This window comes from Amblyomma mixtum, chromosome 3 (assembly GCF_055824585.1).
Source record: "Amblyomma mixtum isolate Tamu chromosome 3, ASM5582458v1, whole genome shotgun sequence".
Lineage (NCBI taxonomy): Eukaryota > Metazoa > Arthropoda > Arachnida > Ixodida > Ixodidae > Amblyomma > Amblyomma mixtum.
This window is the reverse complement of record NC_143014.1, coordinates 103,898,497-103,915,424: the sequence shown is the minus strand read 5'-3', so window position 1 is coordinate 103,915,424 and position 16,928 is coordinate 103,898,497. Positions and strand designations below refer to the sequence as shown.

General features: G+C 47.6%; 1 protein-coding gene across 1 annotated transcript in view; it reads right to left on the bottom strand.

The window, feature by feature from the left end:
- Positions 1-4,590: 4,590 nt before the first annotated feature.
- Positions 4,591-16,928, bottom strand: part of Gdap1 (ganglioside induced differentiation associated protein 1) — a 59,693-nt gene continuing 47,355 nt past the window's right edge. Inside the window, exon 7 of the mRNA XM_089580497.1 lies at positions 4,591-4,748. Coding sequence (XP_089436623.1) covers positions 4,591-4,748 — 158 coding nt within the window. The remainder of the gene's footprint in view (positions 4,749-16,928) is intronic.

The window sequence follows — 16,928 nt, the reverse complement described above, 5'->3', positions numbered from 1 at the left end:
GAACGGAAAAGAGCACGGTGGTTTGGCGGTCAGAAATCGTCGCACGAGCAGCACACAGGCCGAGGACTGGGGACGTTGTGCCATCGGCAACTCGAACAACGGCTGTAGGAGCAGGCGTCAGTACTTTGCGGAGGCGGCATCGTAGGTCGGAACTCATCACAGAAATGTGGGCGCCCGTGTCAACCAGAGCAGAGACGGCAACGCCATCGGCTTGTATGGTCAGTAAATTGCATGGCGCACGAAGAACTAAAAGAGGATTTTGGAGCCGGGTCGTATCTGCACCATCACCTCTGGACACTGCAGAAACTAGTTTTCCACCTGTGATCGTCCGTAGGGGCTGGGAGAGGAAGCACGCAGTCGTTGCGACGAACGGGACTGGCGGCGCTGCGGAGATGGTGAGCGGTTGAAGCGGGGCGGCGGGACGTCGGTGGTGGGTATTGATGTGCCCAAGAGTCACGAGAAAGAGCTTGAGTCTGCAGCGTCGGGGCGATAAGGTGGGGTCGAGTAACGGGTCCGCTGGGAGGAGTACCATCGACCAAGATTACGGCCCTCGGCTGCTGACCCGAAAGACGCGGGTTCAATCCCGTCCGCGACGTCCAAATTTCGATGGAGGCGAAGTTCTAGAGGCCCGTGTACTGTGCGATGTCAGTGCACGTTAAAGAACCCCAGGTGGTCGAAATTTCCGGAGATCTTTGCATTGGGACGTTAAACCCCAATAAACCAACCAACCAATCCTTAATGAGTGTACACAGTATTCTTGCACACACACCACACCGCACACATTTCTTTTCTGCTGCTTGTGCGACCCTCACTGAGCATGCTGGCTCCTCTTCGTGAAATAGGTGGCAATGGCTGCCCTTATTTCATGTCCGTGGCCACTGGCTGCATCAGTGCTATGCACAGGCTGTGCGTACAGCGCATCAAACTGATGTGCCTCTTGCACCCACTGCTGCTCCACGGGGTCATTCAGAGCCTCGCAAATGTTGGGGAGAACACATGCGGCTCTGATTGCCCGCTTCGCTGCTGGCAGTTTGCATTCCATGCGCTTCATTGTATATCTGAAGCGGGCTTTCAGTCGGCCGAATGCGTTCTCCACAATCCTCCTTGTTTTTGACAAGTTGTAATTGAATGCTGCTTGATGGGGCCCCGAGGCGTTTGCATATGGCTTCAACAAGTTAGCCGACAATGGGAACGCTTGGTCACAAAGAACCACCGGCGGCACTTTCGTTCCCTCAATCACCGCCACCGGAGACTGGAAGCTGCCGCTCTCGATGTATCGGCACAGTTTTGACCGGCCATACACAAAGGCGTCGTGACATCTTCCCGGGCTCCCGATGTTTATATGCCTGAAGAGGTATCGATGGTCTACGATGGCCAGGAGTATGATGCTGTGCCTGCATGACAAAGAAAAAAAAGTCAAACACTATGCATTTCAACGCTTCGACAGCAGTAACTACCAAAGTCATTTACACTTCAATGAAACAAGGTGATCTCTGCATGTCCGTTTGAGCACTCCAAAACTTTGTAAATTGCAAATTGAAAAAACAGGATGTCAACAGGGCTCAGGGAAACTGTTCGTGGTATATGAGGGCTTGTCCCAAAGCGACTCTGGCTATGAGGGACGCCATAGTGAAGGGCTCAAGAAATTTCAACCATCTGGGGTTCTTTAACGTGCACTGACATCGCACAGTACATAGGTGTCTAGAATTTCGCCTCCATAGATACTCGACCACCGCGGCCGGGATCGAACCCGTCTTTCGGGTCACCAGCCGAGCGCCATAATCACTGAGCCACAGCGGCGGGCTGGACGTTTCCCGTTTAGATGAAGTTTGAAATTAACAACAGCCGGAAGACACTTACCATCCTTTATAGTTGTAATAGTCAGCAGCGTGTTCTTGTGGCGGCGAGATTGGGATGTGGCATCCATCCAAGGCACCGATTGCCTGCGGGAAGCCGCTTAGGGCGTAAAACTCGCGGATGTGATCTGCCATCTCTTCACCACTGACCATGCGGATCCACCGTGCCTCTAATACTTCAATGACTGCAGCAAAAATCTGCTTGCCAATGATGTTCACAGTGGAACGCCCCACACCGAACAGGTGAGCGATTGTCTGGTCCTCGGCGCTCGACCGTAGCCGGTAAAGTCCAATCGCCACACGTTTTTCCACCGGAATGGCCTCCCGCATGTTCGTAGTTGTACGCTCGAGCACACACCGCAGCGCGTCGACAACATAGCGGAATGTGGTAGGCGTGACGCGCAGCGACTGGCGAAAATGAAAGTCGCCCAGGCTCGGTAACGTCTCCTCGAACCATCTTTCCTTGCGCTGGAAGGCCCATCGCTCTCTCTGCACAGCTGGCGAGCTTGCGGCAATCGCAGCACAAATCGCGGCGGCGTTGGCTCCGAGTTGCTGCTCGAAGTCGCTTGTAGCAGCCTCTTGGGAGCGTATGGCCGACCTTAGCTGCGCTAGCTTGCTTCGGCACTGCGCTAGCCTGGCGCGCCGCTGTGCTCGCAAGCACAGAAGAGCAGCAATAACCGTCTGCTGCCGCCGTCGCAAGTTAACGTCCTCTGCAGGTGCGCTGTCCATCGTGTGGCCCGCCATTTGCATGTCCGAGTAGTGGCCTTGTTTTGGCTTGGATGGAACTCGTGATGGCTAGTCACGATTGACAACTCAGTGCAAATGCAAATGTGCATAAAAAGGCATAGAAAGCGCAGGAAGGATATTAAACCTGTTTTTTGCTCAACTTTCGCAACATAATGAAACATATATTGAGATATTTTCTCTGCGCCAGTGTTTGTCCATCGCAACTGCCATCAATTGAAAATGACATTAGTTTTGGCCGTGTAGCAGCGTGCAAAAACTAATGACATTAGGTCGAACGAATGACATTCGATGGGAATGACATTAAATTTGCCGTGTGGCAGGGGTATAAGCTCTCCGAAACAAAAAAAAAACAATGCAAAAGGCGGCATTGAAACTGCGGTTAACTGCCGGCCAATGGTCAAGAGCGCCCAGACAAGCTACAAGGTCAGTACGTGGGTGCGTGCGCTGCCTGGGCAAAGTGTCTAAAGTGCGAATGGTAAGCGCGAGACAGGGTCAGCGTTGGAAGCGAAGCTACTGCACGCGGCCAGCGACCAACCAATGAGAGCGATTTGAGAAGTTTGAATACCAGTCTCTAGGTATACCTATCTGTCCCTACGGGTCACGTGGCGTGCGTCACCTGCCCAATCAGATCTTCGCCTTTAGCTCTGATACCACGTGCAGGCAGCGCGCAGGCAGACACTAGACTGTTTCTGTCGCCTTTGTGTAGAGCGGTGGAGCAGTGCGCACCATAAAGGCTGAAATTCTGAAATTCGCACCATGAAGGCTGGGATCGAACCCGGGTCATTTAAGTCAACAGTCGACAATCATAACCACTGAGCCACCGCAAAGGCGCTGGAGGGTTAAGAAAACAGCTTGATATGCTATGTCTTCTTGAAGGAACAGAGGTGCACAACGTCACGAGTCCCTCGAGTAGCACGCACACTTTACAGAGGTTTACAAGGGTAGACGTTCGGGCTAGTTGGTGGTACATGCTTCTTTAAACAGCGCAAAAGACACGGTGTGTGTCCCTTCTGTCTGTGTTCGTGCCTTTTACGCTGTTTAAAGAAACTTTACAGAGGACCGACGTAAGAGGGCACAAGCGCCAGTCACCCTTTTAGCAGCGCTGCTGCACGTTGCCGTTCTGAGCCACTGGACGAATAGTAGAACGCACGGTACGCCCTTTGTCAAAAGTTAGATCCCAGGGGTGTTTACTTATGAGCCACACCGTGTGGCTCGTTATATATTCCTAGCGTTCCAGATCTCGAAGGCAAGAATAACTCTGGTCCTCCGGGCTAGTAATACGTAGTACGTGCATTTTGTCATTACTTTTACTCTGCAAATTTTAATAGGCGATCACAGATAGCTCTTTAAGTTTCTGCAGTGTGCATACTGCTGAATACTGGCGCATTGTTTTATGCGCTATTAATGACAGCGGCTTGCTAGTTCATATTATCCGCAAATGTTTTGCAATTTGGTCATTATTTTTCCGCAAAACAAATTAAATTATGTGATAATTGCATTCGTAATGGGCCACTTTTGTTAAGCGCCATCTGAAGCAGTCACCACATCGTAGCGTACGGCCAACGTGCATAGCTTCGTTGCCTGGATTTGTGAATTTCGAGCAAGCAGCATCCCACTGACGGGAGTAGAAGACGCTGAAAAATGCTGAATATGTGAAAGTTTTAGGTTTGGTTTGGTTTATGAGGTTTAACGTCCCAAAGCTACTCAGGCTATCAGGGACGCCGTAGTGAAGGGCTCCGGAAATTTCGACCACCTGGAGTCGAAATTTCCGGAGCCCTTTACTTTATGTAAGTAGTTAAAATTCTTAAATAAAGGGTTACAATTTCGTTTATTAGAATTTGGCCAAACATCTGGTCGTAATTCTTATCCAATCTCATTCCGGGATCGGCACACAGCCGGCACTTTGGACCAAGGGAGTCCGCGGCGGCTGCGACAGATGTGGTCGGTCTCAGTCTGCGACAGAAGGCAGCGCACGCGCCGTGGCCGGTCAGCGGGAGCAGTGGAGCGACGAAACGGCGAAGCGAACGCGGAGAACGCGATACGCGGTGCACATCAGGCCACGAGCACGGGTCGGCGCCTCGGCTCCGGCCTTCTCGGCTCTGTCACTCTCGGCTTCCACAGCGGACGGCGGGTCAGCGTCACCGCCTGCGAACCGGGCCCAATCGAATCGGTGAAACAAGGACACTTCCATGTAGACGCGGGCTGTCGAAATGTGGCGTCTGCGGCGCAGCCAGGACGCCTACGGTGGGGATTGCCCCACCTTTTTCAATAACATAAAACAAAAGCGCAGATGTTCATTGATCGCTCTGTGGCCGACGTTTGCCGCGTGACGTAAACGAAACTAGAAATAACGGCGCCTCTTAAAGAAGCTTTACTCTGTCGACGGCGAGACGCGAAACCCGCTAATCCACTTTTCCCTCCTTGGGTGAAGCCGTCGGTCACGTCTGAGTTTTCCTTTCTTCTTTTGCCTCGTCCACCACCCTATTCTATAGGTTTCACGTTTGATAAGAAGTTTTGATCAAGAAAGAGGAAAGGGAAGAAGCAATAAGAATCTCCTAGACAAAGACCTAGAATTGAAGAGTCCCCTGTTCTTTTCATTCGTATAGAGGGCTTTGTTGCGCTAGCAGTCTCTATGAGGAAAAAACGACATTTACAGGCGCCCATCTGCGGGGTAAGCCGTGCGCAAGTGGGTTGCTTGAGAGGGTAGGTGGTGGAAAGCTGGATGTCGAATCGAAGTATTTCCCGTCCCGACTTTAGTTCCGGTCCAGAGAAAACGGCTTAGTTCCGGTTCAGCCTTAGAGCCAAAGAAAGTAGCGGATAATATTGCGTCTAAATGGTTCATTTTATATATACATATACTACCTGTTTCAGGGAAGACTAAAAAGTTTCCAAAAATAGGCTTTTTTGCGGTAAAAATGTGACTTTTGCGGCATAATATTACCAGTGTTGGCGCACACCGGAAAGCCGGTGAATTGTCTCAAGTAGTAAGATGGTTAACTAATTTCTGATAACTAACTTTTTAAGTATCACAGATAGGCAACTGGTTGCGATTAGCGATTTGTAGCCGGTCGTTAGTAATTGCTATATCAGTTTTTAGAATTTCGAAAATTCGATTACCTTCGCTGCTGTGACTCGACAAAAATTGGCTGCATCGGGCGAAAATCCCTGCGCTTTCGAAAGCATGCAGGCAAAGCAACCCCTCCAGTACACGTAACTAGTCGAAAAAGCCAAATTTTGTCGAGCCACAGTGCCAAGGGTAACCGCGTTTCCAAAATACTAAAAACTTATATGGCTATTACTAAGGACTGGATACAAATCTCTTATTGCAACTAGGCGCCTAGCTCTACTAGTTAAAAGTTACTTATTAATAATTAGTTAACCAGCTTACTACTTAAGTTGATTCACAGGTTTTCTGGTGTCCGCCAACACTGGTAATACTATGCCGCAAAAGCCACATTTTTGCCCAAAACGCCTATTTTTGAAAATTTGTGAAAGTGCTCCCTGACACACCCAGTGTGTGTGTGTGTGTGTGTGTGTGTATGCATGTATGTATGTATGTATGTATGTATGTATGTATGTATGCATGCATGTATGTATGTATGTATGTATGTATGTATGTATGTATGTATGTATGTATGTATGTATGTATGTATGTATGTATGTATGTATGTATGTATGTATGTATGTATGTATGTATGTATGTATGTATGTATGTATGTATGTATGTATGTATGTATGTATGTATGCATGTATGTATGTATGTACGTACGTACGTGTATGTATGTACGTACGTACGTGTATGTATGTATGCATGTATGTATGTATGTATGTATGTATGTATGTATGTATGTATGTATGTATGTATGTATGTATGTATGTATGTATGTATGTATGTATGTATGTATGTATGTATGTATGTATGTATGTATGTATGTATGTATGTATGTATGTATGCATGCATGCATGCATGTATGTATGTATGTATGCATGCATGCATGCATGCATGCATGTATGTATGTATGTATGTATGTATGTATGTATGTATGTATGTATGTATGTATGTATGTATGTATGTATGTATACAGGGTGTCCCAGCTAAATGTAACCAAGCTTTTAAAAAAGACGAAGTGCCCTAGCCCCAGTGAGACCAACTGAGGGTTGTTGCCAGTCGCGCGTCCTAGTCTGTAGTATTTTTTATTATGCAAACGTATTTAATTAGCAGAGATTAATTAGCTAAATTTTTAATTATTGCCTTCAGGAAGAAAGTGTCAATGCAGGAATTGTAGGTACAATAGAAAAATAACCAGTTGCCGTGTTTGCAACCAAGTACCACTGATACGGCTTCTTTTATTCGCCTTAAAAGAAAGAGCGCGAAATACAAAAAGAACCACGTGATAGGGAAGCAGTTTTAGCGCTCCCAGACGACCGGTCAAGCAAAGACATTCGCTTATGTTCGCAACGCTGTTCTACGATGACGAACGATGACGTTCTACGTCACACCTGCGGTAACTCAGGACGTTCTACGTCCGCCGCTTATGAACGTGGGTGGCGCTGATGAACACTGTCAAGGTTAGGTTACTTGTAAAACATAAATACCCCCGAAAGCAGAAGATCTGACAGCCGTCGCCGTAGCTCAGAGGTAGAGCACCGGACGCGTAATTCGGAGGTCGTGGGTTCGGATCCCACCGGCGGCAGTGGTTGTTTTTTCTTCTGCTTTTCTAATCAATTAGCTTTAAGCGATAACATGTTCAGTAATATATAAATTGATCAACACCACAAAATAAAAAATAAAATTAAAAAACATCCCCTGTGCCCCTTGGTTTCTGTGGTTGTTGGCTTCCTTCATATTTATAACGAGCCCCTCATTCCCCTTCCCTTGTTTGCTTAATTGCTTAGCGAGGGCCTCGATTCTGGCAGCCTTGACACCATAGGAAGCATAAGAGGGTTCTCACGCACCTTCCACCCTCTCCGTTCGATGACGTTCTACGTCACACCTGCGGTAACTCAGGACGTTCTACGTCCGCCGCTTATGAACGTGGGTGGCGCTGATGAACACTCTCAAGGTTAGGTTACTTGTAAAACATAAATACCCCCGAAAGCAGAAGATCTGACAGCCGTCGCCGTAGCTCAAAGGTAGAGCATCGGACGCGTAATTCGGAGGTCGTGGGTTCGGATCCCACCGGCGGCAGTGGTTGTTTTTTCTTCTGCTTTTCTAATCAATTAGCTTTAAGCGATAACATGTTCAGTAATATATAAATTGATCAACACCACAAAATAAAAAATAAAATTAAAAACATCCCCTGTGCCCCTTGGTTTCTGTGGCTGTTGGCTTCCTTCATATATATATATATATATATATATATATATATATATATATATATATATATATATATATATATATATATATATAGGTTGCGAAAGCATGGAGTACTTGACTGCTTACAAGAGTATATAGCGGAGTATACGCTTCGTTAAAGGAAACATATTTATTCTACTCTACGTTTCGATCGGAAGACCGATCTTCTTCAGGAGTCAAGAAGAAGATCGGTCTTCCGATCGAAACGTAGAGTAGAATAAATATGTTTCCTTTAACGAAGCGTATACTTCGCTATATATGTGTGTGTGTGTGTATATATATATATATATATATATATATATATATATATATATATATATATATATATATATATATATATATATATATATAGCAAACAAGGGAAGGGGATGAGGGGCTCGTTATAAATATGACAGAAGCCAACAGCCACAGAAACCAAGGGGCACAGGGGATTTTTTTTTTAAAGTTATTTATTTTGTGGTGTTGATCAATTTAGAATATTACTGAATATGTTATCGTTTAAAGATAACTGATTAGAAAAGCAGAAGAAAAAAACAACCACCTGCCGCCGGTGGGATCCGAACCCACGACCTCCGAATTACGCGTCCGGTGCTCTACCTCTGAGCTACGGCGACGGCTGTCAATTCTTCTGCTTTCGGGGGTATTTATGTTTACAAGTAACCTAATCTTGAGAGTGTTCATCAGCGCCACCAACGTTCATAAGCGGCGGACGTAGAACGTCCTGAGTTACCGCAGGTGTGACGTAGAACGTCATCGAACGGAGAGGGTGGAAGCTGCGTGAGAACCCTCTTATGCTTCCTAAGGCGTCAAGGCTGCCAGAATCGAGGCCCTCGCTAAGCAATTAAGCAAACAAGGGAAGGGGATGAGGGGCTCGTTATAAATATGACAGAAGCCAACAGCCACAGAAACCAAGGGGCACAGGGGATGTTTTTTAATTTTATTTTTTATTTTGTGGTGTTGATCAATTTATATATTACTGAACATGTTATCGCTTAAAGCTAATTGATTAGAAAAGCAGAAGAAAAAACAACCACTGCCGCCGGTGGGATCCGAACCCACGACCTCCGAATTACGCGTCCGGTGCTCTACCTCTGAGCTACGGCGACGGCTGTCAGATCTTCTGCTTTCGGGGGTATTTATGTTTTACAAGTAACCTAACCTTGAGAGTGTTCATCAGCGCCACCCACGTTCATAAGCGGCGGACGTAGAACGTCCTGAGTTACCGCAGGTGTGACGTAGAACGTCATCGAACGGAGAGGGTGGAAGCTGCGTGAGAACCCTCTTATGCTTCCTAAGGCGTCAAGGCTGCCAGAATCGAGGCCCTCGCTAAGCAATTAAGCAAACAAGGGAAGGGGATGAGGGGCTCGTTATAAATATGACAGAAGCCAACAGCCACAGAAACCAAGGGGCACAGGGGATTTTTTTTTTAAGTTATTTATTTTGTGGTGTTGATCAATTTAGAATATTACTGAATATGTTATCGTTTAAAGATAACTGATCAGAAAAGCAGAAGAAAAAAACAACCACCTGCCGCCGGTGGGATCCGAACCCACGACCTCCGAATTACGCGTCCAGTGCTCTACCTCTGAGCTACGGCGACGGCTGTCAATTCTTCTGCTTTCGGGGGTATTTATGTTTACAAGTAACCTAATCTTGAGAGTGTTTATCAGCGCCACCAACGTTCATAAGCGGCGGACGTAGAACGTCCTGAGTTACCGCAGGTGTGACGTAGAACGTCATCGAACGGAGAGGGTGGAAGCTCCGGGCTTACGGGAAGCTCCGGGAAGCTCCGGGAATTACGCGTCCGGACGCGAAATTCGGAGGTCGTGGGTTCGGATCCCACCGGCGGCAGGTGGTTGTTTTTTCTTCTGCTTTTCTAATCAGTTATCTTTAAACGATAACATATTCAGTAATATTCTAAATTGATCAACACCACAAAATAAATAACTTAAAAAAAAATCCCCTGTGCCCCTTGGTTTCTGTGGCTGTTGGCTTCTGTCATATTTATAACGAGCCCCTCATCCCCTTCCCTTGTTTGCTTAATTGCTTAGCGAGGGCCTCGATTCTGGCAGCCTTGACGCCTTAGGAAGCATAAGAGAGTTCTCACGCAGCTTCCACCCTCTCCGTTCGATGACGTTCTACGTCACACCTGCGGTAACTCAGGACGTTCTACGTCCGCCGCTTATGAACGTTGGTGGCGCTGATGAACACTCTCAAGATTAGGTTACTTGTAAACATAAATACCCCCGAAAGCAGAAAAATTGACAGCCGTCGCCGTAGCTCAGAGGTAGAGCACCGGACGCGTAATTCGGAGGTCGTGGGTTCGGATCCCACCGGCGGCAGGTGGTTGTTTTTTCTTCTGCTTTTCTAATCAGTTATCTTTAAACGATAACATATTCAGTAATATTCTAAATTGCTCAACACCACAAAATAAATAACTAAAAAAAAATCCCCTGTGCCCCTTGGTTTCTGTGGCTGTTGGCTTCTGTCATATATATATATATATATATATATATATATATATATATATATATATATATATATATATATATATATATATATATATATATATATATATATATATATATATATATATAGTACTGAACGCAACAATTTCGATGCGTTCATTTTTGCCAAAAAAGCTTTTTGTAGTGAACCGTATTAAGCAAGTGATCAATAAAATGCTCTACGCTGCAGAATGCCACTCAGAAAATAAAGAATTGCAACAAAGCGAAGCACCTAAGAAGGGGCTAGTTACCAGGCGTGTACAGAGACAGCTCAGAAAATGCCCTTGCATTTCTGTGCAAGGTTGGCGCAAAATCATATACGTCAGACTATGCGGTGAGCACAGAAGCCCCTGCGTGTGGAGGTTTTACAGTTCCATATGCCACTCATTGTTTTATTCCTTCTACTACAGAACGTCGGTGCTCCTAAGTATCCGTCGCCTACCTACGTCACTTGAGGGCATCGTATGCACCAACAATGCAAATCATAATGGTGTGACTCAAAGTGCAACGCATTCGCACTAAAAATATCGAAGAAAATATTCGAAAATGAGACATGAGCTAAAAACAATACTTTTAATTTTGGTCTTGTTTGCCCAAGCTGTTCTATTTCCTTTCCGTCTTACGCGAAAACAGCATTTGTTTTATGCTATCGGTTCGGGCTCATTTTGAGGCCATAACTTGAAGGGTCTTGTTTTCCAGTATGCATTTTTCGTTCAATGTTTTAGAGGAACAAGCAGATCTGATCAAGTTATTGCCGGTATGCAATGCAATACACTACTGAAAACACACCAACAGTGCCGTATATAGGCCTCATCCTTAGTGCAAACAGTATTCAGAGACGCTGTGCCCATGAACGAAGAGGAATAGAAAAAAATGCAGCCCGATGATGCACAATTAAGGTATGGTATGCCAGTCATTTAGCAAATTCTTATTCTTCGTTGGACTGGATTTATTTGTACTCAAACCCAGAGCAAAGATCGAATGGAAAGGAACGCCGTAGACTAGCACTTTTTGCTTTATACCTTGTATAGTAGGTCAAGATAAATGTTTGCGTAAGCTACGCAATATATTTTTCTCATTGTATGTTTAGAATCTTAGCGCAAGATTTAATGTATGCTTCGCCATGATGGCCTTCATGCATGGCGTGCGTAGTGGTGCGCCGTTGGTCGCAGTAAAGACGACAGGTGAAGGTGAATAAATGTATGCACGAAACAGAGCTCGTGGTAGTTAGCTACATGCTTCGTCTCGAGCGTTAAAAAGAAGAAGAAATGATTAAATGAAAAATAAAAGCACTCATGAAGTCGAGAAACAAAATGTAATGACGTGAAAAGACGTAAATGTTACAGAATCAAAAGGTAAAAGCAGCCAGAGATGCGTACTCATAGCATTGCTTCAAAGCCAGTTCGGTATGCCTGAGGCAGAGCATAACAAAAAGTAAGTTACACACGTACACTTGTCCATGGTAAATGTGCCAAACGGAAAGCACAGTCTGTTTGCGAGCGATTACGTAATGGTACAAGAAAGCGTACGGGATCTCAAGGTGTAGGCGTACAGTATGTGTCATACTTAGAGGGAACACGAGAAAGGGTTAAACTTTCCCTTAACTCGAGAAAAGCAGGTTTCACCGCGACGCGAAGAAAAAAGGCGCAGAAAGCTCGAGAGGAGGAAGTGAAGCTCGCTCTTGCTTCGCGGTGCAACCTACTTTTATCCACCTTAAGAGCCGGTTTAACAATTTCTCGTGTTCTCTCTAAGTATGACACATACTGTATGTCGAACACAGGCGAACCAGCACACAGCAACGGGAAAAAGCCGGAGAGTTAGTGGCTGCTTTGACGCATCGTATCCGTTAATTCCTGCCATTATGACACACTGCGTGCGCAACTGTCCCATGATGCAGCTAAATGCCGGTTGGTCGCAGACTGAAATGTTCATCAACTAGCGCGAACTGAGGGATCAACCTCTACGGTCATTTAGTAATAAATTCCCACCTCTGTTTTTTTTTATTAGCCCGAAATAGTCGGGTAGTAGTAACTGATGTGTAGCGGTACGCTGCGCAGAAACTCGTTACTCTTAGTGCCAGGTCACTGCGGCTAGCTGTAACTATTAGGACGAAGTTCTGCGCCTCCTCGCACGCGAACATCATGGACGTTTTTTTGTGCCCTCTCCCTTCGTTCCTTCGTGCAGAGGAAGCTGGAGAAACAAGGTTCCGCATCATTACGAATGTGCAGCGTAAAGCGGTCTTCCCAAGACGTGCGGCTAGAGGCAGAACTCCTCCTCCTTTCCTTATCTCTGTCTTCGCCCGTGCCAGTTCACAGGAGGGACTCACTGCACCACATTTTCGCGATAACAAGTCGTTGGCATTGCTCTTCAAGATAGCCGGCCGAAAATGACTCTGGCCACTCCAGGAAAAGAAACTCGCATGTTTCCGCCTCCACGCTTTTCGGAGGACATCGTGCATACTCGCACCTGGAGGCGCCGCGGGAGCAGTTGAACGCTAAATGGGAGGATACGGAGCACGAGGAACGCAGGACGCGAGCGACAGAACTGCGCTCAAATATCGCGGTTGTTCACCCTTTACCTCCTCTCTTTCACTCTATCCGCAAGTCGTAAACGCCCGTGCATGGCTTTCACGAATGTTATTGCGGTTCCTGCGCAGTTCTGCGAATATACTGATAAAGATGCTTTGCTGGCAAGTGCAGGGCACTGTTTGGAACTCACGCAAAAAAAAATAATAATTCATAGACAGAGGTGAAGAGCAGTGAGATGGAACCAGTGCTAGGAAGCAAAGTGAGGAACAGAGACCACCGCGAGCAATATGAAAACAATGACAAGAACGTTGCCACTAGCGGGCCAGAAGATACGGCTGGCTGCAAGTCGGCTGCGTGTGTGCATTGGACAGGGCCGTAACAGCGTGAAACAGAAGGAAGGCGAACGGACAGTTTGGTTTTCCTGCGCTATTCTTTGAGCAAGACGTTTCCATTGGGAGATAACATCCGTTTGAAGTAAAGCATAGAAAATCGGTTCACGGTATTCTTGGCCTAGTTCAAGTGAACAAACAATCCTTCAGTTTTCAGGAATTCCGTCTTGCTATAATGATTTCTTGTTTTACGGTAAGACGCCACCGTAAAGAAAACTTCCGTAAAGATGGGTTTATTTCATAGAAACGTTTGACGAATTTAACTAGACCTTAAAGGGTAACTTTGAATTTTTTTATCCCCGTGTCTCTGACAGTGAACATTTCTTGGTTGTAGCTAGCTGATCTTTTTTTTTTAGTTCTTTGCGTAACCAACACGAGGAATGCAAATAGTACGCCTAAACATTATAAATAGTAAAGTAGTATGTTCTCACTCACATTTCATGAAGAGTTTTGTCATCAACACCTTGGTAACGGTGCCAGCACTATCCGATTGCCCGACCACATATGATTCGGCTGGTGACCTCAGCAGCTTGAGAGCATGTCGTTTCACTGAAACCGCAGACTGACACGGAAATGCGTACACTTGCTGCGCAAAAAAAAAAAAAAGTAAGGCTAAATACTGAGGACAGACGTGACAATGGAACGAGTGGGGTGCCTCTGTTCAGCTTGCAACGGCGAATGGTTATTAAACAGCCGAGCGTACTTTGCCATCTGACTGCACGAGTAAAGAGCACCGATACCAGCACACGATGCGCCCGGTGTTTCGTCGCCTGCTCTATAGCCGTACTCACAGTTGGTCACAAATGGTGACCAAAGGTCTTTGTGCTCGGGCGCAAGCAACAACGTGATTGGCGTTTGAGTAACAGTACCTGGTAGCCCGCTCTTGAGTGAGTCGTCAGGGGCCGTTCGGTTCGTCATGTGACCGAATATCGGCGAACCTGTGACCCGCACGAAAAACCCAAGAAGGATGTTACAAACGTGAATAGCGCACGTCGGCTATCTTTCCACGAGACGAGTGGGCGTTTGTTGCTCAACACCGCCTTCAGTTCCATTCGATCGGGTCGTATTCTGGGCGTGAAGGGAAAGAGTTAAAAAAAAAGCAAATAGAAAGAACCGGACCTTCAGCTACCGCTGGATCGTAAACTTGCTCGTGAAGGTTGTTATCAGCGCGTGGTAAACGATTCGCATGGCCTTTACATTTCCGCTCGTACAGCCTGATAGCCTCGTAACAGCGAGAACGATATACTGTCTATGAGGCAATACGCTGCACCGTTCTTTTTGTTTGCTTCGGAGTCCCGTCTTGGAACGGTGCGATTGTTCATTCGAATTTTTATTCGATCGTATCGGCCCCGTCAGGTGATTCCTGCCTCTTTTGTTTTTCTCTTACTATGTGCTACTAAGCAAGACAGTGGCGGCATCACCAACACTGGTTTATGGTTTATGGGGGTTTAACGTCCCAAAGCGACTCAGGCTAAGGGACGCCGCAGTGAAGAGCTCCGAATAATTTAGACCACGTGGGGTTCTTTAACTTGCACTGACATCGCACAATACACGGGCTTCTAGCATTTCGCCTCCATCGAAATTCGACCTCCGCGGCCGGGATTGAACCCGTGCCTTTCGGATCAGCAGCCGAGCGCCGTTACCACTGAGCCACCACGGCGGCCCGTCAACACTGACGTTACTACAGGAAATATGAAAAGATATACTAATGCAAGCTGCGGGTGACTGCCGCCCTGATTCTGTACCTGCCGCCGCAGAGCTACAGGACAGAAGAGGCACAGCGAACGTTTCAGTTAAGCGTCTAGGCCAAAGCATCCACCCTCGTTTGCTCACACTGCTCGCGTACGGCGTACTCCGTGCAGCAGAATAATTTCTTCGTTCATCGGAATTGAGCGCGAGCCTTTTGAACTGCATTCAGATGAAACGTTTATTAGGCAGCACGAGGTGTCTATAGCGGCGCATATTTTACGTCGTGAAACGTAGTCCAGGACGAAACAACCACGCACCGAAAGAGGGGCGCGGCGGCGAAGCCTCGCGTATGCCACTGAGACATTTCTGCTCGCTGTGCACTTTTCTCATGTCCAGCCCAAAAATGGGAGGTGGTAGCCAAGTTTCTCATCCGCGCCTTCTTCACTCAGTCAGCGAGCCATTCGCGCGATCACCGTCCTTTTCCCCCTTTTTTTTCCTTCTTCGCGCACATCTCGTTCGCGCACCCTTCTCTGGAGTGCGTGCAGCCGTCGTCGGGTGCATCTGATAGCCACGTCGGAGGGAACTTTCGCTTTCGAGCGATGATCAAAGAGCCTCGGGGCCGAGCTGGTCGAACGGCCTTTGCAATTTGCGAGGCTCACTGCCCGGGCGCCACACGATGGTCGGCGCTCGAGCCGAGGGCTCACTTCGGCCCTGTGTTATGTACGGCCCCCTTTCGCCCTCTCGCCCGCAGCTGGCGAAGGCAGCCACTGGAAGAAGGGCCGCTGAAGAATAGCGTGAAAAGATGAAATTCGCCACGGCTCTAAATCATGGTATCGTTTCAGTATTAGCCATGACGTCCCCTCCCTTATAACATATCCCCAATTTCGTCTAATATATGCGGGCATCCAGTTTTTCTTTTCTTTCCTTGTGACATGCACGTCGAGTAGGCGCTCGACGTCTTGCTTCTAGTTTCGTTGACAGTGTGGTACTGAGCGAAAGAAAATCAAATAAAAAAGGAAAAGACGAGCAGGTAAAGAGGTCGCAGCGGCTCAGTACACGTTCCTGCAAAGTAACCGTAAGGAACATTTTACGCCTCCCCCCTCTTCCTGTCTCCATTTCTTCAGCTTTCCTTTTTCACCGCAGGCACGTTTGCCAACTTTGGTGGGCGCTCTGCGCCGTAGAAAGGAGCCAGCGCGACGTTGGCGCCGGCGTTGTGCATTGGGCACCGTAACGACCGTAACGACCGGCGCTCAGCGACGGCGGCGGCACACGCGCGCGCCCCGGGAAACGCCTGTGTCCAGCCACGCTTGTCGACGCTGCTCCCCTGAGGATGCTGGCGGCACGCCGCGGACGGCCCGCTCCCGTGGCCTGCGACCGCCATTCTCATCCTGCCTTTCTCGCAACGAGAGGAGACAAAGGAGAAGGGTGGTGGCGAGAGGTGTTTTGTGGGCAGTCGTTGGCGAGCGTAGCAACTGCCCGGGCTCACCCGCTGACTGCATGGGGGTGGGGGCAATCTTTCCGGCGGGCGGGCCACTTCGTTTGAGTTAGCGAGCGGATGCGGGGTTGCCGGCTCACTGGCGTCTCCCACTGTCAGTCTTTGGCGTCGCGCGTGTTGTAGGCTTCCCGCCCTACTGCTTCATTTACCTGCAACGGCCCTCCCGTAGCTCTCCACCTCGTTATTGGAGTAGAGCTCGCAGTGACCGCAGCACAGCAGTGCCTGTGTCCGGTCGTTTAGAAACGGTGTATTCGCGAGACAGAGGCCGAGCGACGAGAGCACGCGCGGAAGAAGATACAACAAACAGACAGAACGACCAACAGCACGCGTTTTATCCCGGCGGTAGCGCGCAATGCTCAAA